We start from the raw sequence: 26,988 nt of genomic DNA on the forward strand, positions 1-26,988 counted from the left end.
CCTCTTTAGTGGGCTTGAAAAGCCAAAAAGATAAACATAAAGTTATCACCCAAGGAGCAGCTTTGAGTGCGAGCTCAGCCCGGAGAAGGCCGAGGAGGGACGACGGCAGCACAGCTGGAACACGCGGGACTTTGTCCAAGGGGCGGGTGGGTCTCCCCTGCGCGTCCTCCGGGCCAGAGGGGCCCCAAGGGACCCTCGGGACACCCTCGATCTTCGCGGAGGATGCCCCCATCCCAAGAGCCCGTGCTGGAAGGGACGGTTCTGTCCGTGGCCGCGTCTTCAGTGTCGACGCTAAATAGGCAGCGTTTTCGGGTTTTACTAGTGAGACTTCATCCGGGAGAAGGGGTTTGGGGGAGGCGGGAGGAGGGAGGGGATCCTGGGTACCCTAAGGACCTCTGGGACCTGCTTCTCCTGAACAGGGTCCTTGCTTCTACCTTTTCCTAAATTAAATCGACGAAAAATCTGCTTGGGCCAAAGCGCTACACTGGAGAAGAGGTGGCCCTCCCTAGAGCCCCGTTCCCGGAGCTTTGTTTTTTTCACCCTCCTCCCAAACCTTCATCACTTGTTTGGGGCAGGGTCAGCGACCAGGGGTCGAGTGTCTGTTGTGCCACGATTAACCCAGGTGGATTTCGCACCGCGTGATGTCGCTTCCCTTTCTCCCCAAAATGTTCCCTGAAAAACTAGAAGGGTGTAAGTGCAGCAAAATGGAAGAATGAGAGTTTGTCTTGGGGAGTCTATTCTATATTATTTTACATATTATTTGTTCCTTTGTTGATTTGGTGTAAAATCAATTCGGTTTCTATGCTGGGTGGATAAAGTGGGGGAGGGGGAGGGGGAGGGGGAGGGGGTGCGCTCAGCGCTTTGGAGACCCACCATTCTCATCGCCTCTTAACAGAGGTACTTGGAAGCCGAGGCAAGCGCCTTTCTAAGTTGATGTGTTCGAGAGACAGATACGCTTTAATCAAAGAGAAGGAAAGACTATCCCGGATAGTTTAATAGTAACAGGAACAAAGATGACTCGAACCCCATCAAATGAAACAATACTATTTTCATTCAATTGATCGCAAAGTGTCTTCAATTAATAACTTGGCACTTATTTAAAAGGTTTAACAGAGGTGAAACCGAAACATTTTGTACCAACAACACATCATGAAATAACAGCATCTTCTTTTGTTTAAAATAACTTAATACACTAGAAAAAATATGGCAAATATAAATAACTTTGTTTTCATGGAGAACAAATAGTTACAAAGCTCAACCGCATACCAAAGTTCAGTTAAAAGAGCTTTTCCTCTTTCTTGTAAATTAGAAAAAAAAAAAAACACAACTAAGGAGGCTTTCTAGTGATTGGGATACAGGTTGCTTAGTCCAGGGTATCCCAGTTTAAATAGCTACATGAATTGAAACAAACAAACAAAATTACTTGAATATACACCTTTGTGAGATAAAATGCAAATGTTCAAAGTCAACCATCAGTTCACACATTATAGCCAAAATAAACTTTGTTCGTGTGTATCAACATATTTTACACAAACCTACTGCTTGTATCTAGTTGGGTGTTATTTAAGGTGAGTGTGACAGGATAGAGAGGGGGAAATAAAGCAAGGTTCTCAAATAGGACATCAGGAAATCAGCAGTAGGGAATACAAGAAAGGAGGGGGGAGGGACTAACATTGATTGAGCGCCTACTATGTGCTAGAAGCCCTGTGAGGCGCTGTACCTTTATTATTTCATTTGGTCTTCTTTTCTTTTTCCTTTCCCCACATTTTCTGCCCGCCTCCGTCTTCTTGGGACAGAGTGTTAAGTTTTTTTCCCTTCCGACCTTTTTCTTTTGTCCGACAGGATCAAAGACGGGGCAAAAAATATAGATTTGAGATATATCAATTTCCAGATGCTTTTGGTATTGTTTTTCATAGATGAAAACGGAGTAAGTGCACGTGAGTAAAGCAGGGAGCGGGGAGACACCATCAATGGAATACAAGAAACATGCAAAACCGGAATTTACTGTCAGCAGTCTGGACAGTGATGTTATAATTATTTCTCAGATAAATCATTGTCTGTGGTATCATTATTTGTATTAATATCATTTTTCTCCTCTCCTCGTTTGTATACTGTCTTCCCTCTTCTTACTCTTCCATGTGTGGTGGTTTTTAACTCAAAGCATCTGATTCAACGTAAAAGGAGGCCCGCCTCTCTTATCAAATTTCTTGTATTAAAGTGAACTTCGCAGAAAAAGGTCAGTTTCAAAACCTGTGAACTTCCCAGCTGCGCACTTTCTTTTTTTAAACCTTAGTTCTTTAAATAAGTATACCTCTTCCTTCTGTTTTGCCTTTTCAGCCCATTAAAAAAAACATACACTTTTTAAGTTGGTACCCCCTCCCCCCATTATCTCGACATTCGTTCGGGTGATTTTTCCATATTTTTAAATGTATAAAATACTTTCATTTCTAAATTTTGTTTCTGTTCCTTGGTTCTTTCTCCAATTTCAGCTTCCGCCAAATAGCGATAAGTTCCCTTTTTCTTTTTTTCTCTGGTTTGTCTTTTCTACTTTTTTTTGTTGTTCATTTTTTATGAACAGGATTTTAATTTCATCGTTGTTGCAGCTTTGCCTTGAGCCACACTCCGCTGTCCTAGCGCTCCCTCGTTCAGTCTCTCCAGACTTCCCGAAAACTTGCCCCTGCGAAGCCGAACTCTATGCCCTTGGGCAGGTGAACGGTCACGGGCGACGGAGCTGTTGCGCCTCGTGAAATCGAAGGTCCCGCGCGGAGTCTCGCCCTCCGAGTCCAAGTTGTGGAGGGGGGCAAAGGGCGATCGGCGGGGCGGGAAGAGGGTGGGTTCCAGAGGTCCGGACAGGGTAAACCGAAAAGCAGCGGGGCGTGGAGGGTGTGCAGGGTGCAAGCCGCGCTGGAGGCGCGACGTTGGCGCAGGGGGTGGCGTCACAGACCCAGGGCGGCAGCATGCTTTTTGGCTTTCAGTCTGAGATCGGCGATGCTGGAGTTCTTGCTGGTGGTCTTGGCGGCGGCGGCGGCAGCCACCACCGAGGCAGCGGAGGCTGAGTCGGCGGCCAGCGTGGCTAGCGGCAGTCCGAAGGGCGGCGCCGGGAACATCATGTAGGGCGCGTGCGCGGCCAGGTGCGGGTGCAGGTGGTGGTGCGCGTGCGCCACGGCGCTGTCCAGCTGCAGCTGCGCCTGAACCTGAAAGGACAAGGGCGTCACGTTGCAATGACTATCCTAGGGTGACAACAGAATAGAAACAGAGCATTAACGGCGTCCAGCCTGGCGAGAGGGAAGGCTGGGGCTAGGGACAGGAAAGGGGCGTTTGGCTGACCTCCTCAGTCTGTTACTGAATTTGCGATATTCCAGTGCGCCAGAGTCAGTGCAACTCGCTCAGCGCCTTATCTCCCTGGGCCTCGGGGGACTCCTATCTTGCAGGAATGTGGCCGCCCCCCTCAGGAGCTGGGCCCATCAGAGGGCAACATTGCAATTGTGTTAAAACATCACCCTTCTCAAAATTACAAAGGTAATTTGGAAAGGGTCTCTCGATGCCATCACACACCCCTTACCCCACTAAAGCACTAACAAATACTAACCAAGTACTAACAAGCAAACCGTAAAACTTTTCCTTGTCACTTAGGGAAATTAATGCATATTGATAACAATTGGCACAATTGTTAGTGTTTCTAACGTTCACTGCTGTAATGATCACCCTTGTTATAACGCACATCTTTTTAAAACGAAGATTCTGATTCAGACAGTCTACGTTGGGACCTGAGATTCTGCCTTTCTAACTATCTCCCAGGTGGTGCTGGTGCTGCAGGCCTGCAGATCACTTTCTGAGTAGTAAGGGTCTACTTTTAAGATCCCACTCTTTCTTTCTCCAATCATTCTCTCTCGCTTCAAAAGCCTAGTATCAGGATGCTAGAGTCCTGTGGTGCCCAGAGAGCTAAGATCTCCCTAACACTAACCGTCAATACACGGGTACACCCAGGTGTCTCCCCAGTCCAGGGTGCTGCCAACTGAGAGCTAATTCACGACTTCAGAGCCATACCAGGCAGGGGTCCTGGCTGAGGATGGGGAAGGTCAGGCTCTGGTTGGGTAAGGCTTGCGCCCTTAGGGTTGAAGAGCAGGGGCGTTTAGAGCACTGGGATTTCCCAGGATTAAATCATTGCTGTAGGCTGTCCTTTTAAAATGTAGTCTTAAAGGTTTCTTTATGCCTAAGAAACGGATTGCAGAGGCAGGGCATCCCTAGGAAGACCAAGGCTTCCCTCTCTACTAGAGATGAAGCTTTGTTAGCAGAGGTACCTTTAAAAAATCAAATCTGAGTTGGAAGTACTTTTATTTATTTACTTTTCTTCTGCCAGACACATTTAATGTGATTAAGGGGTAAGAAATACCTAGAAAAATATTTAGAAAGTTGCTTTAGAAAACACCTGAGGACTAACCTCTGTATTGGAGCTGACAAAATCTTAATCAAAAGGCTTTTCCTTTCTCTCCCCAAGTGCAATCTTTAGTGCATTTTTAAAGGACCGGTGGCTGGCCTCAGGCCCCTGCAGTTTTCCCCTGAGGACAGAAAGGACTAGACACATAGGCCCTTGACATTGTATAGTTGTTTTTTTTAAAAGGGAGAATCCACTATATCATCTCGAAATTATTCTTCAGCTGCATGGACACCAACATTGGGACTCAGAGAGAAGGTATATTCAACAATTCAAGGAAACATCCAGGTCATTTTACAGTTAAAAACAGGTTGAAGTGGGCTATACTTGCCTGCTGAAATGGCATCCTTAAAGCACCTACGTTGACATAAGGTGCAACTCTACAAGCTTCAAACTGGCTGGCAGCCCCTATAAGGACACCTGTAAAAAAAAGGGGGGGTGGGGGGGACAAAAACACAGTAATGTGAGGTTAATATTTCCAGCATTGTTTTCCAAGGTCCCAAATGATACCAAGATAGAATTAATTCCTCTGGAATTGGACTGTTATCTTCCTACACCTGCTGCCATAATTAAAATAAACACAATTTACTCCCAAACTTTAGGACTCTCATTAACTGCCTTCAGAGCAGATTTTTAAATAAAGACCATGATTATGTTTTAGAAGTTTCTTTCTGATTTTGTATAACAATATTACTCAATTCTCTTTTTACTTAGAATATCAGATTTTCTTTGAGAAGCATACCTTTATGGAGTTGATTTTCTTGTTTTCTACATTTAGCTCTTCGATTTTGAAACCAAACCTGCGAATTGGAAAAACAAAATAAAACCTAGATGTTATGAACTCAAACATTTTCTTTTAATTACCAGAGTCCAATGACAAAAGAGTAGTGTTTTAGTCAAAGATTAAGAGATACAGCAAGCAATATTTGAATTATAAAAAACACTCTCAATTTCCCAAGTCAAATAATGCAAGTGAATGACAAAAATAGATTTCATAGACTTTTGCAAGATAAATTGTTTCTTGATAAATTACTATTAGTCCTGGTTTCATCTTTCTACATTACAGAGTCCCCAAGGCCTAAAACTCTCCCTGATACCTGATACCAAAGTGATAATGGGTTTAGATGTTTGGCCAGTAAGACCTGAGAAGAATGTGCTCATTAATAGCCTGTAATATTAATTAGCTTTATCTTCAAGAAAAACCAAACACCAAAGCAAAGAGTGACTCTGGGTTTTTTTTTTGGGGGGGGGGGGGAGATAAGAGTGGGGGAAGAGGTAATTAGTGTCATAAAAGCCTCACTACAAAGAAGTTTAGGATTTCTCTGTTCCTCTGTGCAGCAGAGTGTAACACAGTAGCAGAATAATTGTGCCATTATCATGATAATCTAATTTGCTTCTATAGAAAAAGCTGTTAGGGTAGTAGAGATGCATCCAGAAAATAACCCTAAAACTTAAATAAAAGTATGAAAAAAATAAAGATCAGCAATAAAGTTCACTTCTTATGAGAAAAAAAGAACAATATGCTGTGAAAAGGGAATGGGGTCTGAATCAAGTAACTCCTGGATACTGTCTTCTCCCAGATATTATCTTCTTAAATAAACTTGCCAACTTTTAAAGGCAGTATGACAGATTTTTAAAATTTCACATAAAGCTTGCTTTTACACTCCAATCATACAGCATTATGTTCCAATAATACAGCATATTGACTGATTCACAAACTAAGGTTTGAAAAAAACTATAAAAGAAAAATACGGCTTCAGAGATTTTTCTTGTTTTTGAAAGCCAGTGTCATAGTCAATGTAAATCTTCAAAAATTCCCCTGCCATTTAGTATAATAGAAGGGTAGATTTCATGCCAGGGTGGCATCCTTTGTGTAACTCACATGGCCTGAGGCTTCTTGCCTCTTTTTTCCCCTAGAAGAGTTGGAACTGCGATACTAATGCTCATAACTGTAATAATTATCAGCATGTCTTTAAGGGGTTGCTGAGTCTCTAGAGATTTCAGTACACACAGCAAAGCAGGAGAGGCTTAAAAAGGAAGAGCAGAGCCTCTATTGACGGCTGTGATGACCAAGGCAGCCTATTATTACTTTTCCCCTTCAACGTGACTGCTCTGTTTTTGTCCTGATCCTATTACAAGATGCGGGGAAGCCCCATAAGAATTGCATAGTTTGCTGCAGATGGTGGTCTCTGCGCCCAGAGATCCTGGGAGTATCTGTTACAGTGATACTTTGTAACAGCTGCAGATGTTCAGGCCTAAAACTGCTCCATGTGTTCAAACAAATAATGACCCTCATTTTCTCCTATTTTTATTATTTGAGCATAAATAGGACAATCTGAAACATTTAAATGTTTTCTCCATAAAACTAGGATGATATGCATGCATGTATATAATTTTCCACCTTGAATGCCCCCAAAGCCTATTGCCTTTATATTCACCCCCGCAACCAGTAAAGAAAACCTGCTCCAACCCTAACTCCATCATGTAAGCACTTGTTGGGTGTTGGACTTTGGGAACGCCAGTATTAAGATATTTGAGTTGTTTTAATATCAAGTTCCTGTAGGTTCAGGTTTGCTGCCTTGGTTAGGTGAAGGAACAAAGAGTGACCAAAATGCATTTACTGCTCTACTGTTTTACACACAGTTTGAGATCGACTGCTAACGGCAAACTGTAAATTTCCGCACTTAACAGTTGCTAATTTTCTTTATAGTCTGTACATCTATAAACCTAATTGGCATATCCGCTTGGCAACCCTAGACCCCGGAGCAGACCCTCAAGGAAAACCAACTCAGGCGAACAAAATATTCGTTGTAACTTTTAAGGCATCCAGAAGATAAAACGTTTTCTGTGGGATTTTTTTTTAAGGCTTATAAAAGTAGGCCCATTAGGATTAAACCACATTAAAGGCATCGTGAGGCGAGGGGGGGTGGTGTGGTTTATAGAAACTCTGGGAGCAAGCCCAGCACAGCTTTCTTCTGCTGGGAACATATGTTGGGATAGGGTTATAAGACTATAAGATTTACTTTGGAAAATAGGACCTCTTTAAGGCTATAAGACTGAAGATTTACTTTGGAAAATAGGACCTCTAGTAAAGGTATCCTTTCCCTTCTCGCCTCACCCAGGTTCTTGAAACCCGCTGCGCCCTAGGTGTGTGTCCCCCAAGCTGCCTTTCTAACCCCACGCGTGCCCCTCCTCCATTTCTTTGGCCCTGCGTTGACATCCTCACAGTTAGGTACCTGCACTCGGGCTTCGGACAGCCCCAGTCGTTGGCTCAGTTCCTCGCGCATGAAAGCGTCCGGGTAGTGGGTCTCATCAAAAAGCCTCTCCAGTTCGTTGAGTTGTTCCAGAGTAAAATTGGTCCGACTTCGCCTCTGTTTGATTTTGGTCTGGCCTTCGTCCTCCATCCCTTTTGCATCCTCTTTTCGATCCTTCAGCTCTGGGGACACTGGAGAGGGCACCACAAGTAGGGCCACACGTATGTCCACGTGCGCACACAGAAACACACACACACACACACACACGGACAAAAACAACACAGCAAATCCTGTCGCCAGACTTGTCTCCAAAAGGATGGAGGATCCTGCCCCCTCCCGGAGTTCCTGTCCAGTGTCTCACCCTGCCCCGAGGAAAAGGATTCTGGAGACGTGAAAAGATCAACTCTGGGTGGCCGCCTGTCCTCAGCTATTCACCCCAACCCTCCGCAACCGTAGCCTACTCACCTCCTCACTGTCCACTCCACCGTCCCCCGCCCTCCGCCGCGGACACCAAATCCACTGCACTCACCCTCCCTGGCACTCACACGCTCCCCAGCACACCAGAAATCAAGAGCGCCGCGCCCGGCCTGGCGCAGAACCGGGTCGGGGCAGAAGGGCGCGGCGAGGCCGCGCACTGGCCTCGCACCCGCTATGCCCAGAGCGCTGGACCGTTTTCAGGCCAGCTCTGGCCGCTGCTGGCTCTGTTTCTGTCAAACTTGCTGCTCTAATTTGGGAACAATTGGGCCCAAGGGTTGCGGCGGCAGAACAAGACACGGGTGCTGCGCGGCACAGGGAGCAGCATCTCCGGGCTTTCGGAGGCAGCCCAGGGTCCGAGCCAAACGCTGCGGGCAGCCCATGGGTGGCCCGGCAGTCCTTACACCCCACGCCAGGTACCGGACGCCCGAGAAGAGGTGCCCACGCCATGTTGGCGGCCTGAAGAGCTCGCCGCCCACGCCAGGCCAAGAGGCGACCGGCGGAGAACCAGCCTCCGGTTGCGCGCGAAACAGACCGCTGCTTCTGTTCTCTCCTTCTCCCTCCCGATTGGAAAGATAGACTCGACCCTAAACGCTTAAACCCACAGAGATCAACAGGTTCAAGCGGAACATTTGTGATCCTTGGTTTCTATTGGTTGCTCAAAGCCTTTTCATGCATCCAGCAGCTCGGTTGTTTAATAAAATATGCATTTTTCCTTTCTGGGTTTGCACACACCGTTGCTACTTTACTGTCCTTCCTTCTCCTCCCTTTAAAAACAGGAGCTCTGCGAATGTGAGCATACAGAGTCACCCAAGGAGTACATATATATATATATATATATATATGTGCCATGGGGCAGTGATTAGGAGAGCCCATATCAGCATAAGCTGCCCTCTAGAACCTTCATCCTCGGCGCCTGAGTCGGAGCCTTGGGTTTTTAAGGTGTCAAAGCTGAGTTTGGGTAGTCGAGGCTGTTTGCAGTTCTTCCTAGCCCAGGAGCCCGATCAGCACGGGTGTTAAAAATAATTTCCGGAAGAGCCAGGCTGCAGAGAAATTAATACTTGTCCTGAGCTTGGAAATCAACAATTCCAGGACTACGTCTGCCCGGCTTGTGACCCTAACCGCACGATGCGGCGTGCTGGGGTACCCTGGGCCTGGAGCTGCCGACTCACTCGGGGAAGCCTGCACTGGGCCGCCCGACAGTGGTGCTATCACTTTTCAAATTCAGGAGGACCTACGGGCTGGTCTCGGGGAAGAAGAGCCTCTAGATCCCAGCCCAGTCTGCCATTCTAGCTACGGTGATTTTAGGTGTTGCCCGCATTTCTTGTTCTCAGAGTTCGTTTTATGGACATTTGTCCTTCCACTGGGGAGGAAGCAGATAACATAGCAAACATTCGGGGCCAAGTTAATAAGAAAATATTTCCACTGATATTGCGATGAAATTTAAATACGAAAAACACCCTTCAGATTCTGCCAAAGGGGTGAGAAAGGCTTTGTTTGTTTCGTGTCATCCACAGTGGATGCCTCTCAAACTTTTGGAGCTTCAAAGAGAAAGATGTCCACATTTCTAGTTGATTAATAGACTTAATATAATCACGATTTCGCCCCCAAACGTCCATTTATTGGCCTAAACAGGAACAGACCGTGTTATAAACAACTTAATTGCTTGCTTAAATATGTGATTCTACGCATGTCACATATTTTCTTAATTGGAAAAATATGGCAGCACACCAGTTACTGCAGGCACCAAGTGCCAAATTAATTTTATTGTTGAACTCTTTTGAATTGGTACAGGACGCGCCACCATTTAGATAAAGCCATTTCCTAACACTTTGCTGGCAAGAAAGGATTCCCCCTCCGCCTCCAACAAAACCAGAGATGATTCGAAACAGTAATGCAATTGTGTAAATACCGAAAACCAATCCCCCCTCCCCCCAAAAAAAGGGAGCCTAAAGCGTCTCCGGAGAGAAACAGCCTAGCCTGGACCTTAGCCTGTTTCAGCCTCGTTCGATTTTAATAGCTCAAAGAGAATGGAAGTTTCGACCTCCCGGATCCGAGGATCCGGGATCTTCGTGGAGTTCGAGTGGATCTTAGCCGTGGCCCGAAACCTGGGGGTGAATCCAGGGTGATAGCCCCTTCGTTCTCTCTCTCTCTCTTTCTGTCTCTCTCTCCTTCCTCTCTTTTCCTTTCTTTCTCAGGCCTAGGAAAGGGACCCCCGCAAACTCGGCGCGAGATGCTAACCAGAACCCGGCCGCCCGGCGCGGCTGCTGTCGGCGCCCCCCGCGGCAGCCGGGCCCACCGAACTTCCCCATCCGCCCGCGGGCCGTCTGGGCTGCGGGCGCAGCCTCCGGCCGGGGAACCGCGCTTCAGTGGAATGGGAATAGCGAGAGCACCCGAGAAGGGCGCGCGCAAACCCCACGCCCCCCCCCCCCACACACTCGGACCCCACCCACGACCGTGCACACCACCGGACTCCCACCCCTCCATCACCACTCTAGCTTCCGAAGCCGGGGTCCGAGGGCCCGCTCCGCGTCCCGCCCCTCTCCCCGCCCGGCCGCGGAGTCCTCTCCCGCCCGAGACGAGTCAGGAAGGCGGGAAGGGGACCCGCCGCCGGGGGGCTAGGCCGTTACCCTCGGTGAGCCGCGGGCTGCCCGGCTCCCGGCTCCTCTCCGCGGCGCCCATGTCCAGCTCCCGGACGGGAGAGCGCCCTCCTCCAGCGCCTCCGCCTGCTCCTCCTCCTCCTCCTCCTGCGCCTCCTCCGCCTCCTCCGCCTCCGCCTCCGCCTCCTCCGCCGCCGCCGCCTCCGCCGGCCGCCCGGACTGCCGGGCTGCTGCGGTCGTCGCGGCCGGGCTCCGGGCAGCCCGTCGGCTCCTTGGTCCCGCGCAGTGGCCCGCTCTCCAGCACCTCCCGGTACGTGATCGCCTCCTTCTTCTCCTTCACTTTCTGGTCAAAAGACTTCGAGACGAACGCCGTAAGTTCTTCCATCGCCGCCGCCGCCGCTCAGCCCCGCGCTCACCCTCTCCCAGCCGAGCCCCGCTCTTTTTTTCCTTCTTCTTTTTTTACTGCTCCAGCCCCCCCAATAATAACACATCAATGGGGCAGGGGGTGGGGAAGGAGCTGGAGGAGGAAGAGGAAGAAGAAGAAGAAAAAGAAGAAGAAGAAGAAGAAGAAGAGAAGAAAGAAGAAAGAGGAGGAGAAGTAGGAGAAAAAGAAGTGAGAAGAGGAGGAGGAGGAGGAGGAGGAGGAGGAGGAGGAGGAGGAGGAGGAGGAGGAAGAGGGAAGGGGCGGGGGCCGCCGGAGGGAAATGGGAACTGATGCTTCCCCGCCGGAGCGCGCTTGTTCGATGTTAAGATCTTTGACAATTCTTCCTGCGGAGAGTTCAGATCTGATAGCAAGGCTGCGCTTGAAGTCTCACTATTTATACTTCGCCAAGGCAGCCCCTTGTTCTGAGTAAATTACCTCCCCTTCGCAACTCGGAGGGAGCCCCTTCCTGGGGAAGCAGCCGCACCACTACCTGGGGGTGGGGGAGGGGGGTTGGGAGGGAGGGAGAAAGAGGGAGAGAGAGAGAGAGAGAGAGAGAGAGAGAGAGAGAGGTTGAGATTGACCGAGGCCGGAGTCCAGGCTGGCTGGAGCTGGAGTGGGGGGGCAGTGAAGGGGACGGGAGGGGGCGGGCAGAGGAGGCCGGTCCCAGGCCGTCCGGGTTTTCAGATAGCCTCTGCCGCCTGTGCTCTTGGCCATTAATCCAGGGTTGACGAGAATCCCTAATTAATTTAATTAGGCGTGGATTGTGCGTTGGTGTCACGATTCACTTAAACACCGGGGAGCTGGAGCTACTCCGCCGGGGCGTGGCCAAGCGGAAACTGACAAGTGCGCGGCCGCCGGAGTCAGTCCGGTGCCCGGACTCCGCAGCCGACCCTCCAACCTCTCACCGCGTCAGGGTGCTGCGCCACGGCTCCGCCCCGCCGTGCAGCCGGGCGCCCCGGTTCCGTGTCCTGACCCTGGGTCCCAATCCTGCGTCCCCGCTCCCCACCCGCCCTCCAACCCACACCGCCCGGCAACCGGGGGTCACAAGCTTGCTCAGACTCAGGGTCGTCTACGGCGTCCCAGACCCGCGCGGCTCCTTCTAGGGGCTTCCCGGCCTGCAGCGAGAGCTGAGCCTGGATCCTCACTAAGCTTCCCGCCCCGGGGAGTTTGTGATTCACCCCAATATTCGCGTCTCAGAGCCCCAGCTGACACCTCTACGGACAAACCCAACTCGGGCCAGTCTATTTAACGCGTTTCCCGAGCAGCTATTCCCTGACAGATTTCATCTTAAACTGTTTCCTTAGCTCCTGGTCAAGGACAGTTTGACTTCGTTCCCTCTTTGAGATCTCAGGATCCTCACCCCTTCTGCCTAACAACTCTCTGCACTCGGACCCTTCCCAGAATAAACTACGGGAGTTATTTTTTAGCATCCTCAGAAACCTTAAAAATCAACAGTAGTTAACTTCCTAATTTTGAAAAGCAAATGATTGTCCCTCTTTGACTTTGAAAAAAATTCACTTTGTTTACCCCCATCTAATTTTAATGTTATTTATCGTGGACTATTCAAAAAGAGAGGTTCACCGAGAGAAAGGTTTCTCTCTTTCTCCTTCTCTCTCTTTCTCTGTCAAAGCTACAACTTAAAATTCTGTTCCTGGACTATCTTCACCGAAATAGTTTATTATATGGAAGGAACTTCTATATTACTGAGTCATTTGTATTGTGCAGGACAAAGCTTGCTATGTGGCCATATATATACACATATATATATTATATATAAAACATGGAAAGTTGTATATCTCTTCAAGTGTGGCTTGGGGGACATTTTCAAGTAGAATGAATATTAGTGCAGGTTTTCTTCTGATGTTAAAGGTAACGTTCATCTTCTTGGATCTGATACTCTCAGTAAAGATAAAAGCAATTACAGAACTTTGATATATATAGTTCCGCCCATCATTTAAGTCATGAACACAAAGTTAACATAATTTGAGAACTATCGTCAAAGCAACTTGAATCATTTGTAAAAAGAGAACACAGTTATAATGTAATATATTAGCAGTTCTAGAACATATACAAATAGATTATCTTTGCCATACTATACTACTCCTTAGATTAAAATGTTCACTCTAGTGAATTTAAGGAAAATGGAAATAATACTTTTTGGAACTGTCACTTTTCCTTTTTTTCTCTTGAATTCTAAAGTTGTCTTTTGTTCTTCTTAAAACATTTATTGCTGCTTTTAGGAGAAATAATTAGGACCTTTAAGTTTTCAGTAGCAATAGTTTTTAGGCATTAATGAATTATATGAGTGCTTGCATTTATTTTATCACACTACAAAAGAGACACAAATACATTTTCCAACGTTACATGAATTTAGAACATGAGTATACATTCAGTCTTGGTTTGCTATTTATAACCATTTTAATTCTGATATTGTCAGAGGGGAATAACTATAAAACTTTAATCCTTTATGAAAACCCATTTTTAAGGCTATTTAGCAGAATGACCAGTTATGGGGTCAGCTAAATGGATGTCTTGTTCAGAGCTCTGCAACTGAAGTGTTAAAAACGTATTCACAAACAGTTCCAACATAGCGACTATTAGAAGTCTGGCAAAGGATTAGGAAACTCAGTAGCTACTTTTAAAATTGCATCTACTGAGGTTGAGGGAAAATGACCACTTTAAAGGTAATCAGGGAATGCTCAGACACCAAATAGATATTCCCACAGATTTTACTGGAATATTGACTCTTTGTATATATTTAGGAATAGTGGTGTTGATACCAGATGGAGCTATGAGAAATCTGCAGAGTTTCATCACAGATGTCCACTGGCCCAAGGGAAGTGTAGTTAAACAACAACAACAACAACAAGGTATTAAAATCATATGCTAATAAATGTTCATGATGTTTAATTATGTTATTTCATTATATGAAAATATTTTCTGGAGACAGGATATTTCAAAATATAGTTCTGGTAAAAAACACTGAATAAAGTTCAGTTGACAGCCTGCAGACAGATACACAGGTTTCAATAAAATTCAGGACCCCAAGGGTCCACCCAGCTCCTGAATTATTTAAAATAAGCATGTGATGTAGTAGTTAAGTTTTAAAACGTCTTCTCAAAATTGGTTAGTTAAGGTACAGTCATTTATGAGAAATATATTTGGGGAAGTGCTGTCCACTCTCTCAAACCGTCAGCCGGAAAACTAGCTTGGATGTCTATCAGTTGTTGTGAATGAGTTGGTTCACAGTCGACCCAAATCAAGGCCAAGAGTTTATTCACTTTCTTACCGTTGATTACAGATAAATAATGTAGTAAGAGTTAGAGAAAATGCTGAATCGCTGTAATTTCTATTGGTTTAAATAACAGTAAAACCCCTATACATTTAATTTCTTTCAGAAGAAACCTCCACTCCTTGCCTCGGGCAGGCTTCTCCCATTCCTCCACTAACCAGTTAACTTTAATGTGAGAGAGTAATTTGCACCCAACCTGTAAATGCCTTCACCTTCAGGGTAGAAGAAACTCCGATTTTAATGCATTTTTGCAAATAAATCATTACAGTTTAATCACACACGACTCTATACAGACACACTCCCATGATTTATTACCGTTGGGCTAGTTTCCTCCTCCCCCAGCGTGAGATAACCAATTTTGCTACGTGTGGTGTCTTACACATAACTTCTACGATGCAGATTTGTTTACTGATTATCTAAGACGATAACGACGATTACTAAGGCAATAATACTCTTCAGTCTCCACCTTTATTGCTTTTGGGGAAGAAGAAAATCAAATAAGCAAGCGCGCAAACCCAACACCAAACAAAAAATTGGCGGCGCGACGATCTAGTCCCTCGGCGCTCCTCTAACTCCTGGTAGCCTCTATCGATGTACTCGAGAGCTCAGCTGGCGCTGCCTGGCGCCAGAACCAGGAAGGCGGTGAGCTTAAACTAAAGCAAGTTCGGAGGACGCCGGCGGCGCCCAGATTTGAAGGAACGTTTCTAGGTCTGCGGCGCTCTAGGTCAACGCGAAACGCGGGGCTGAAGGCCAGGACCCAGGTGATGCCCGCATCTGTAGCCCGGGAGGCGGTGCCTGCGGGTGCGGGGTTCCGAGGCCCTGCTCTGGCTTGAGGCGGCGCGGGGCCTGGCGCAGTCCGCGGAGAAGGCGGCGTGGAGTGGGGGTGGAAGGGGCGGTGGTGGCGGCCGCGAGGAGTGTGGGGCGGCACAGTACGCATGCGCCCCACACCTGGCGTTTTGTGACCCTTTAGGTCCAAGCTGGGGCCTTCTGGTGGCGGGTGGCTATGGGAATAGTGTGCGGTCGCAGGCCTCAAGCTAGGCCCCTGGTCTGGAGGTGGTGAGGGAGAGTTACCCAGCTCTTCGTCCCATTCCTTCTTCACTCCTTATCCCTGCCACACCTCCTTCTCCGTGCCCAGTCCCTGGTTCTAGATCACTGCTTTGGGTTTCTGTGGAGTTGCTGCTTCGTCACTAGCTCTAGGTAGGGTGGAGCGAGAGGGAGGCTGCGACCTGGTGCACTGTGCCCCACTCACTCTGCTGTCGGTACTTTAGATCCACCTCCTCTTTCAATATCTATCCCCCTTCCTGGCTCGCATTCTTGCTGAGGTGAACTAGACTTAACTTTCTTAACATATAAATGTATTTGTCTTTTTTCGCCCTATTTTCTTGACTTCAGAATTTGTGGCCTTGTGGTCGTAGACTAAGAGCATATGGCTACCTTTAAACTCTGTTTACTTTGGTGAACGGTTATAATGCACTATTCATAGATGTTGCTGGCTCATGATTTTAGGTCAGTCTTAATATAATTTCTGTCTCAGAGCTTATATATCTTTAAATCTACATCGCAGGCCTCAATTTTTGTGTTGTTACTGTGTTTTTAGAATTAGCACTAATTAGGGGCGCCTGGGTGGCTTAGTCGGTTAAGCGTCCGACTTTTGCTTGGGTCATGATCTCGCGGTTCGTGGGTTCGAGCCCCGCGTCGGGCTCTGTGCTGCCTGCCAGCTCAGAGCCTGGAGCCTGTTTCAGTCTGTGACTCCCTCTCTCTCTGACCCTCCCCTGCTCACGCTGTCTCTCTCTCTCCTAGAAATGAATAAAACATTAAAAAAAAAAAAGAATTACCACTAATTAGAGTTTCAGCTGACTAGGAACTTGATGTTCGAATAAATTCAGATATCATTTGCTGTTACAAAAAAGTATTCCAGTTGTCATTTTTGGACCTAAGTGAAGGGGTTTTGCAGAATTTCAAGTTTAAGGATTTGAACAGATATGACAGATGCAGCCTTATGGGGAAACTGCGCATCCCCTCTAGCTTTCTTTTACATTATACTCATTTTCTTTGCAGGCAGAGGAGGTTTCCTGCTAAGTGGTAACACTTTACTACTGTATGTTCTTCAATAAGAGAGCTAAAAATGTTGGAAATAGAAAAAAAATAAAGGCAGCTAATTGGCCTTACCAACTCCACCAGTCTTAGCAAAGAGTTGTGGTATGAGTTGGAAAACTTGTGTAATAAGATTGTTACAGTAGATGTGTAGATATATTTTCTGCTTTCATTTTCAGACCATTGGGGAGAAATATTTATGACTGATAATGCTTTTTTGGAAAAGGAGATGCTAGGGGGCACCTGGGTGATTCAGTCAGTTAAGCTCTTGATTTTGAGTCAGGTCATGATCTCACTGTTGGTGGCCTGAGCCCAGAGTTGGGCTTTGTGCTGACAGTGCAGAGCCTGCTTGGGATTCTCTCTCTCCGTCTCTCTTTGCCTCTTCCCCACTCATACTCTCTCTTGCAAAATAAATAAATGTAAAAAAAAAAAAAAAGAAAGATGCTAGTCAGCAAATTTTTTGTTCTGATTGGAGGAGTGTTTTGTCAATTTTGTATCTCTTGAATTTTGCTTTGCTATCTCAAGTTAGAATTTTACCTCAGTTCTTTTACTGTTTTTGCATGATTCTGTACTTGTTTGCAGATTTTTCCCTATGATAAAATGGTATTTTTACTTTACCTCTTTGAGGTGGATTTCCCATTGACATGCCTGTTCTTCCCTCCTTCCCTCCCTCCCTCCCTCCCTCCCTCCCTCCCTTTCTTTCTTTCTTTCTTTCTTTCTTTCTTTCGTTCCTTTTCCTTTCTTCCTTTCTTTTTTCTATATGTCTAAGACAAAAAAGATTGATACACTAATGAATGAGTAGTGGAGAAATCTTCATATCCTCTAGGAATCTTTGTTCTAACTGCCTGTTTTCTGAAAAAGGTTCATTGCTTTTTGTACCTTTATTAATAACTAGACCAAAGAACTATTTGTGTATGCCTTGAGCTCTCTTTTGAACGAGACATCTTGGCTTCACATCTTCAATTAGTCACTTAAACTTTACAATATTTTTGTAAATTGACATCCTGCTGTAGTACTTACCTATCCTGGTTTCAGTTCTGTAGTGGGAGTATTTGGGTGAAGTTTACAACCCAGAGACTACAACCAGGAAGTATTAGAAAATACAATGAGGACAGAAAACCAAGAGATGTAGGAGTTCTGTTCCTATGTACAGATAGGTTGAAAAATTGTTTGCTGTGCGACTCCTAAAAATATCTGCTCAATTCATGATTGCCCTTATCAGAAAGAGATATTAATGTGTTTTCCATGTACTGTACCTTAACAATGGAGTTAAGTATAAAGAGTTCTTTCTTACTAGGAATGTGTAATATAAATTGATGACCATTACTTGAATGAGTAAGCATATTCAATTATATGCGAATGATATGAAAATCCAGAGGTAAATATCTAGGGTGGGGAGTATGATTTCAGTACCTGTCATTGATAGAGAAAATAATTTTTGGATCTCTCTTACTTGATTTTATTGTTCACTTTTTCTGAACAAATGTTTGAAGTTAACTATAATAAAGAAATATAGTGGCTTTTGCTATCTCTTGAGATTAATTGTACTTAAGTGGAATTTTTCTGAAATGTAAATATGTTACTTGAAAATACGTTTATAGTTTTGTGACTTGGTTTTTACACTTTCTTTTACTTAGTTCCTCTAAGGAAGGATTTTGTATTTTCCATTTACTTTTCTGGGTTAAATGTAATTATTTTCTACTAGGGATGAATTATGTTGTTTGAAATTAAAGGAAAATTTATGCCTACCTCCTATTTTGTTTCTTTTTTCCCACAAATCTCTAATGTCTGGCTTAATAGAAAGAAGACAGTTGGATTCTTAACATCTGCTTCTGCATTTAGTCTGTTGTGATGAGTTGTTTTGATTGACGTATAGGGAGAAAATCTGGATTCACAAAGATATGGTATTGGAAAAAGAAGTATTTTAACAGCCTTTTCAGATAATTCTTTGATACTATACCAAAACATGACAAATAGTAGTTTTTCTTCTTTTCTTTCCTTTTTTTAAAAGTGATTTATTCAGTTTGAGAGAAAGAATCCCAGGCTGGCATCGCACTGTCAGTGTGGAGCCTGCTATGTGGGGTGGGGCTCAAACTCATGAACCTTGAGGTCATGACCTGAGCCGAAACCGAGAGCCAGACTCGTAACCAACTGAGCCACCCAGGTACCCTGGCAAGTAGCAGTTTCTTAAAGGTTGGTTGCAATCTGATATTTGAAACCATATCAGTGACTTCACAATGTATTACATTTAAATCTAATGGTTTGTCTTAAACTGTGAGTTGATTTTTATACCCATGCATGATTCTGTGACATCATGAGTGGGCCTTTGGGAAAGTAGTGGTTCACTGAGTTATGCATATCTTCCAGATTTTTACATTATTATGTAATTTTCAAAAATTTGTTAATATTGCCACTGATCTTATCAGAGAAATCTTTAGTGACTGGGAAGCTGTCTGTCTCATGGTGGTAGATACACGTCCAAAATTCTAATTTTTGCTTGAGATCTAAAATTTTATTGTTGGCAACAAATAATGTCAGGTTTTCTTGAAGTGAAAGACTCTCTTCATTCATTTCTGGGAAGATGTCTGCCAAGTACCCAAATCTTAATGAATAATCATAGTTTTTTAAAAAATATTTCTTAAAAATGTTTTTTATGTTTTTCTGAGAGAGAGAGAGAGAGAGAGAGAGAGCCAGTGTGAGCAGGGGAGAGTCAGAGAGAGAGGGAGACACAGAATCCGAAGCAGGCTCCAGGCTCTGAGCTAGCTGCCAGCACAGAGCATGACTCGAGGCTCGAACCCATGAACCGTGAGATCATGATCTGAGACGAAGTTGGATGCCCAACTGACTGAGCCACCCAGGCACCCATAATCATAGTTTTTTAAAAATAGTGTTTTAGGGCACCTGGGTGGCTTTCGTTGGTTAAGCATCCAACTCTTGGTTTTGGCTGAGGTCATGAACCCACAGTTGGTGAGATTGAGTCCTGTGTCAAGCTCTGCCCTGACAGCACAGAGCCTGTTTGGGATTTTCTCTCCCTCTCTCTCTGCCCCTTCCTGGCTCTGCACACTGTCTCAATGTGCTCTCTCTCTCAAAATAAACTTTTTAAAAAATAACGTTTCATGATAAAAGCTAGTTCAATTTGAAATTCATTTTTACAAATGCTTGTTCTCAAGGTAACCATTATTCTTTAGTATGCAGCAGCAGGTAAGCATATTTCCCATTTCATCACACAGAATATTAAAAAGATGTGTGCTCAAGGGTTGAAATTTAAAGTTTTTTTTAATGTTTGTTTATTTTTGGGAGAGAGTGTGTGTGCGCAAGTGGGGAAGGGGCAGAGAGAGGGAGACACAGAATCCAAAGCAGACTTCAGGCTCTGAGCTTTCAGCACAGAGTCTGACGTGGGTCTCAAACCCATGAACCGAGCCCACGAACTGCGAGATCATGACCTGAGCCGAAGTCAGACGCTCAACCGACTGAGCCACTCAGGCGCCCCTGGAATTTAATAAAATTAGTGATTTTTACTGCTTTATCAAGGACATTCTTAAGCGAAACTGCCTTAGAAATTTTTTAAAAAATGTGTGTTACAGTGAAGATTATAATGACTACTAGTACAATTTGGTGTTATTGCCTTGATTCCAAAACTAGCAGTTTTGCCTGCTATTGCTTTTATTTACATCATCAGTACAAAAGTCAACACAGTGAAGAAGGGAAATCATGTTTCAGTATTATAATGAAAACAGTTCTGATGTCTTGGATCCCTAAAAGGGTCTTAGAGACCCCCAGAGGTCTCTAAGACCCCATTTTGAGAATTGCTATTATCGAGGACAAGGATTTTTGTTCTTTGTTCATTGATACATCTCTTATACGAAGGCCTGTAATCATCCTGGGACTTTTCACCTATCTCTAGTGTTAGATTTTTCTGAATCTGGATCATCTTTGTTGGTTTACTCTCTACTTTTGGTGGAGCACATCATCTAGTAGCTTCCTAAGAAAGGGTGCGTGCAAGGTATAATTTTGCGACTGCATGTTTGAAAGTGTCTTTATTCTGATCTGTTATCACATCAGTGATTGGGCTGGATATAGAGAGGTTGACAATTATTTTCACTTAGATTTGTGAAGGCAAGTCTTTTTTGTTTTCTGTGTTGCTGTTGAGAAGGGCTTTGTGATTCCCGCCATTTTTTTCTCTTTAGAAGTTTCTAGGATCTTCTATATATGGCAGGTATCTGAATTTTCTGAGATATGTCTCATGTATGTCTTTTATTACTTCATTGTCTTGGGGATTTAAAGCAATGTCTTTCAATTCTGGAAATTCTTTTGAATTATTCTCTGGATATTTTTAACTCTTTTCTCCCTTTTTTTTAATGGAATGCATATTCATTGGATATTGGACTTTCTGGATTGACCTTCTTTTATTTCCTTTTTTTAAAAAAAATATTTTTAAGTAATTTCTACGTCCAGTGTGGGACTCAAACTTACAACCCTGAGATTGAGTCGAATGCCCTGAGGACTGAGCCAGCCAGGCACCCACCTCCTATTTTTTCCTTTTCCTACTTTCTGCAAGTCCTTTGACCTTATCTTCTAACCCTATTGATTTGTTTTTGTTGCTTTATATTTAGACAGAGAGTGAGAGCATGTGTGCACATGAGCAGGGGAGAGGGGCAGAGGTGGGAAGAGAGAGAATCTTAAGTAGGCTCCAGCTCTATGCTGGGATCCATCCCATGACCCCGAGATTATGACCTGAGCAGAAATCAAGTCAGATGCTCAACGAACTGAGCTCCTAACGCTATTGTATTTTTTATTACTTATTGTCATTTGTTTGAATTTCAAGCTTTCCTGTTCTTTGGATGTTCCTCCTATTCTTGTTTGCGGGATCATCTTCTCATAGGTTTCTGAGGATATTAACTGATTTTTTTTCTGCATGTTCCCTGTTTAATAAAAGTTGTTTTTTTTCTGTATTGGCTTCTGTCTCTTGTGATGAAGGCTTTCTTTTGTTATATGATCGCTAAAAGATTAACCAAAAAAAAGGTTACATAGAAAAGTGTACCGTGTTTAAGGTTTGGACTTGTTAACTGGTGGGCTTGGTTAAAGTGTGATTGGTTAAAGGGCCTGGCCTTTTTTTCAGGGGACCTTCTAATATTTACTAATATTTATTTACCTTTTTTTTGGGCTACTGATCAGTTTTTGTGAAGAATATTCTGCCAGAATTCTTGGATCCAAGTACATTGAGTGCTGCAGTATTTACCATTAGATTATAGACCTTCATTTTACTTTAACTTTTATTTATTTTTTTTAATTTAAAAATTTTTAATATCTTTATTTTGAGAGACAGAGACAGAGAGTGAGTAGGGGAGGGACAGAGAGAGAGGGAGACAGAGAATTCAAAACAGGCTCCAGGCTCTGAGCTGTCAGCACAGAGCCTGACATGGGGCTCAAACCCACAGACTGTGAGATCACGAACTGAGCCGAAGTTGGACTCTCAACCGACTTAGCCACCCACGTGCCTCAACTTTTAGTTTAGCATCTTTCTACCTCTTTTACCCTGGACCTGGTGCTTTATTGTTTCATCATTTTCCCCAAATAAGCCATCTTTCCAGCTGGGACTGGGGAGGAGTAGTCACTTGTCTGGTTTGGATTGGGGGGGGTGGATCTGGGAGATTACTTCTTTTACAGATTTTCAACTAATTCTCTGTATTTTAGTCTCATGACCCATTCTGCCTGCTCTGGTATCTGATGTCTCAAATTCCTGAGCCTTTCTGATTTTGCTATGTGAATTGGCCTTTCTCTTGTTGGAATTCTCTGCAGTTGCTTGATATTCAACTTTCTTAGCTCTAAATCCTCCATCTGGTTTTCATTTGCTAAAAATTTATTGACATATCTTGTCTACTGTTCCTGTTGTTTTCTCTTCTAGTCTCTTTATCCCTGTGAATTTGTACTTTTTTATCCTTTCACTCTCATCTTAGTATTTTTTTAAAATGAGATAATAAGATTATCATAAAAAGTTATCTTAATTTAAATGGTTATTTCTGGGCAAAAAAAATTCATAACTGTCTAAAGATGAAAACAAGAATGGAAAGAAAAAGCCAGGAAATAGAAAGACTTAGGTGATTGTTATTCAATTATGTAACATTCTTTAATGAAAATACACATACACACACAGATGTGGTTACATGTTATATACAATGGATACATATGTGGATATTCAGGTGTGTATATGTGTACATTTATATTGTTTATATAATTTCATAATTATAGTATTTAAAAACATTTTTTAATGTCTATTTTTGAGAGAGAGAGAGAAAAAGAAAGAGCAAGCATGAGCAGGGGAGGGGCAGACAGAGAGGGAGACACAGAACCGGAAGTAGGCTCCAGGCTCTGGGCTGTCGGCACAGAGCCAGACACGGGGCTGGAACTCACATACTGTGAAATCATGACCTGAGCCGAAGTCAGAGGCTTAACTGACTAAGCCACCCAGGCGCCCCAATATAGTATTTTGAAGCTGGAAAGGGTCATGGTGATCTTTAACCAGTGCAGTTTCACTTTTCAGTGCGGAAACTGGCTTTGATTTACAAGTGATACACTGAAAGTGTCAAAACCAAGTCTTCCCAATATTTTAACTGTAAAATGTTAGGACTATGAACAACTTGGAGGTTCAGAACTATATTTAAAGTCTAATTCTGGCTCTAGGTAAATAGCTTGATGTTTTGAATTTTGTCCTAACAGTGATTTTCAAGTGGTATTGAGATTTTTTTATTTTCAAGTGGTATTGCGTTAGAGTCAGGAAGGGGATGGCTCACCTTACCATTCTGAAAACAAAGCTGTAATTTAACACATTGCTTTGTTTATAGTAATGATATTAACTTATTTTGAATAAATATTAAAGAGAATTATGAAATATTTATCTGATCCGTTAACTGTTAATCTTAACCATTACATAGGATAGATCTTGCTTTTATGTGACACTGAAAGATAGTTAATAACTGTTTTAGTAAAATAAATGAGATTGTGCTCCTCAAATCATTGTTGCACTGTATACTAAGTAATCTGGGTGTAAATGAAAAATAATAAAATAATTTAAAAACAAATGAGATTGCATATGATACTAAAGGCTAGCTTTAAGATAAACGTCTTATCAACTAAGTTAATTCTTAAGTATGAAAACCTTAAGTTCCATTTCTGTATGTTTTTTTGTTTTGTACACTAAATATACAAACATTAGTATAGCCATATGGAAAATAGTGTAAAATAAAAAGTGCAGTTTCTGCACTTAAATATTATCAATTATTTTCACTTTCGTTCTTACTCATATGTACACATTTTCTTAAATTGTAGTCTCTGTAGATATGGTTTTAATAATGTTATAATGAATATCTTTATGAATGTATCTTCCTTTTAAGAAAAACTTTGCAGATACATTCTTAGAAGTAGGATTGCTTTGGGGAGCCTGGGTGGCTCAGTCGGTTAAGTGTCCAACTTTGGCTCAGGTCATGATCTCACCGTTCGTGGGTTTGAGCCCCGCGTCGGGCTGTGTGCTGACAGCTAGCTCAGAGCCTGGAGCCTGCTTTGGATGCTGTGTCTCCCTCTTTCTCTGACCCTCCCTGCTCATGCTGTCTCTCTCTCAGAAATTAATAAAACATTAAAAAAATTTAAAAATAAAAAGTAGGAATGCTTAGACAAAAAAATCAACATTTTGGGGCGCCTGGGTGGCTTACTCGGTTAAGCGTCCGACTTTCGCTTAGGTCATGATCTCACAGTTCGTGGGTTCGAGCCCCGGGTCGGGCTCTGCGCTGACTGCCAGCTCGGAGCCTGGAGCTTGTTTCAGTCTGTGACTCTGTCTCTCTCTGACCCTCCCCTGCTCACGCTGTCTCTCTCTCTCTCCTAGAAATAAATAAAACATTAAAAAAAATCAACATTTTGATGACTATTTTTAAAAAATTGCTTAATTGCTTTCTAGAAGGATAATAACATCACTTTATATAGGAATTAGCAGTGTGCAGAGTTGACTGACATAATGATAACCTTATCATTGCTAATACTTTGCACTGTTTCAGTTTGTACTTTGTTGATAATGATGTTTTATACATTTAAAAATTTAGTATTTTTAGTTAGAAAAATGTAACTATAAAAGGTAGGAAAATATTTTTTATCTTTAGGGAATGTGCAAACGAAGAATTAGTGGTTGATCCCTAAATCAGATATCGTATAATTAATGATAAGTGCAACTTAAAATATAAGAAAATTTATAATAATTCATATTCATTATAATATGTTCTGTTCTCAGGATTGATTCTTTTGAGAGACATTTGAAAAAATTATGGACAAATTTAAATTGTTCATAAATTGTAAAAATGATAATTTTTGAAGACTCTACTAGAGCTATTTCTTTTTTTTTTTTTTTAAATATTTTTATTTCTTTCTAGGAGAGAGAGAGAGAGACAGTGTGAGCAGGGGAGGGTCAGAGAGAGAGGGAGACACAGACTCAGAAATAGGCTCCAGGCTCTGAGCTGGCAGTCAGCACAGAGCCCGACGCGGGGCTTGAACCCACGAACCATGAGATCATGACCTAAGTGAAAGTTGGACGCTTAACTGACTAAGCCATCCAGGAGCCCCTCTAGAGCTATTTCTTATGTCTTGTGAAAATGTCAGGTACATTTAAAATTTTACTTTAAATAAGACTTTTTAAATTTTTACAAAGTTCTACAAAAATTATTAAGTTTCATCCATTGTGCCATTATGGTAGAAAAAATTTTCTTTGAATTTAAATTTACAGAAATGGGACGCCGGTCATCAGATACTGAAGAAGAAAGCAGAAGCAAGAGAAAAAAGAAACACCGTAGACGGTCATCTTCAAGTAGTTCTTCAGATAGTAGAACATACAGCCGAAAGAAAGGTGGAAGGAAATCAAGGTCAAAGTCAAGATCTTGGTCCAGAGATCTTCAGCCTCGCTCTCATTCATATGACAGAAGGTAAGTTTTATAATTTTTACTAGTGTAGTAAATGAGAGTAACTGTCTTTAGAATTCATGTTTTTGTACTTTCAATTTTTTGGGGTAAAACATTTTTCTTTTAGAACTTATATATTTATGAGGGTTAAGTCCCAACCCAAAGGTTTTTTTTTTTTTTTTTATTTGAGTATGTTACCTAGTTTCAGGTGTACTGTTCAGTGATTTGACAAGTCTTTGCACTATGCTGTGTTTACCACAAGTATTGCTACCATCTGTCCTATTACATTGCTATTATAATATCCTTGACTATATTCTTTATGCTCTGCTTTTTATTCCTGTGCCTTACTCATTTTATGACTGGAGGCCTGTATCTCCCTTTCCCCTTCACCCATTCGGCCTAACTCCTCACTCTCTCAAAGATTTTCCTTTTTGCCAGGCCCAATCCATGGGTCTAGTGTCTATCCTTTGTCTGTTCTTTTTAGACATGTAGATATAAACTGGTATAGTTCTCATAAAATATTGTCTGATAATATTTGCAAGGATTGTATATTACTGAGCACCCCTAATGTCTTAATTAGTAGCCAGAGCCATCACTAAACTATGCATCAGTCATCTGACTGTTAAAGAGGAATAACATTTTATCTCTATTTGCTTCTGGGAAGGAGTGAAAAGTAATAAAAATGAGACGATTCTTTAGAATCTAGAAGATTTCTCTCTAATTCCTGTAAAAATTATATTATAACAATGACATTTGTTTATACTTTATTTCAGACGCAGGCATCGATCGAGCAGTAGCTCTTCTTATGGCTCTCGAAGAAAACGTAGTCGAAGTCGTTCAAGGGGTCGAGGGAAATCCTATAGAGTTCAGAGATCTAGGTCAAAAAGCAGAACAAGAAGGTATGCCGTATTAGATATTTATTGTCTTATAACAGACTATCTCCAAATTTAGTGACCTAAGCAACAATCATTTATGTTCTCATGATTCTGTGATTTTGACTGAGCTCAGCTGACAGTTCTTCTGCCATTTTCATCTGGGGTCACACTCATTCTCACTGGCTTCTCATCCTCTAGTAGGCAGGACAGGGCTTTTTCACACGATGTAGGACATTGCTCAAGAATGTAAGAGAGGAAGGTGTAAAATTTTTCAAGACCTTGCCTCAGTATGTTATAGAATGTTTGTGTCTCCTGTAAATTTGCATATTGAAGCCCTAACCCTCAATGTAGCATATTTGAAGAAACGGTCTTTATGGAGGTAATTAAGGTTAAGTGAGGTCACAGGGTAGAGTTTTAATCCTGTAGGGATCCATGTATCTTCACATGTTCTTATAAGAAGTGCATACCCTTTCTTTGAATATGCGCTCAGGGGAAAGGCCATGTGAAGATACAGTGAAAAGATGGCTATTTATAAGCCAGGAAGACAGCCTTTACCAGGAACCAAATTAGCTGGCATCTTCATTTTGGACTTATAAGAGCCTCC

General features: G+C 43.1%; 2 protein-coding genes across 4 annotated transcripts in view; one reads left to right on the top strand and one right to left on the bottom strand.

Moving 5' to 3' along the window:
• Positions 1 to 1,091: 1,091 nt before the first annotated feature.
• Positions 1,092 to 11,148, bottom strand: SHOX2 (short stature homeobox 2). Of its 3 annotated transcripts, XM_039236031.1 has the most exons (6): positions 10,768 to 11,148; positions 10,113 to 10,149; positions 7,672 to 7,880; positions 5,178 to 5,235; positions 4,767 to 4,855; positions 1,092 to 3,230 (listed from the first exon to the last, which is right to left on the bottom strand). In XM_039236031.1, exons 1-6 carry the CDS (start codon positions 11,146 to 11,148, stop codon positions 2,937 to 2,939), a joined length of 1,068 nt encoding a protein of 355 aa, XP_039091962.1. In that variant the 3' UTR covers positions 1,092 to 2,936. The 3 variants fall into 3 exon arrangements, with proteins under 3 accessions (XP_039091962.1, XP_039091965.1, XP_039091964.1); XM_039236034.1 differs by lacking the exon at positions 10,113 to 10,149 and having other exon boundaries at positions 1,092 to 3,194; positions 10,794 to 11,148; XM_039236033.1 differs by lacking the exon at positions 10,113 to 10,149 and having other exon boundaries at positions 10,794 to 11,148.
• LOC120234250 (serine/Arginine-related protein 53) overlaps positions 11,012 to 26,988 on the top strand; it is a 243,946-nt gene continuing 227,969 nt past the window's right edge. Inside the window, exons 1-3 of the mRNA XM_039236027.1 lie at positions 11,012 to 11,073; positions 25,338 to 25,533; positions 26,283 to 26,408. Of these exons, the coding sequence (XP_039091958.1) occupies positions 25,340 to 25,533; positions 26,283 to 26,408 (320 nt within the window). The 5' untranslated portion in view covers positions 11,012 to 11,073; positions 25,338 to 25,339. The remainder of the gene's footprint in view (positions 11,074 to 25,337; positions 25,534 to 26,282; positions 26,409 to 26,988) is intronic.

This window comes from Hyaena hyaena, unplaced genomic scaffold, assembly GCF_003009895.1.
Source record: "Hyaena hyaena isolate Hyena2069 unplaced genomic scaffold, ASM300989v1 scaffold_105, whole genome shotgun sequence".
NCBI lineage: Eukaryota > Metazoa > Chordata > Mammalia > Carnivora > Hyaenidae > Hyaena > Hyaena hyaena.

Bases quoted from the DNA above. Each gene is read 5' to 3' on its own strand.
- SHOX2 (XM_039236031.1), bottom strand. From the start codon at position 11,148: ATGGAAGAACTTACGGCGTTCGTCTCGAAGTCTTTTGACCAGAAAGTG. The intron at 10,150-10,767 runs GTCCCCTTCCCG...AAACAGGCTAAG, and splicing joins GCCTAGCCCCCCGGCGGCGG to GTCCAGGCTAGGCTGTTTCT. The intron at 3,231-4,766 runs GCAAGTATAGCC...TTGTCACCCTAG, and splicing joins TAAGGATGCCATTTCAGCAG to GATAGTCATTGCAACGTGAC.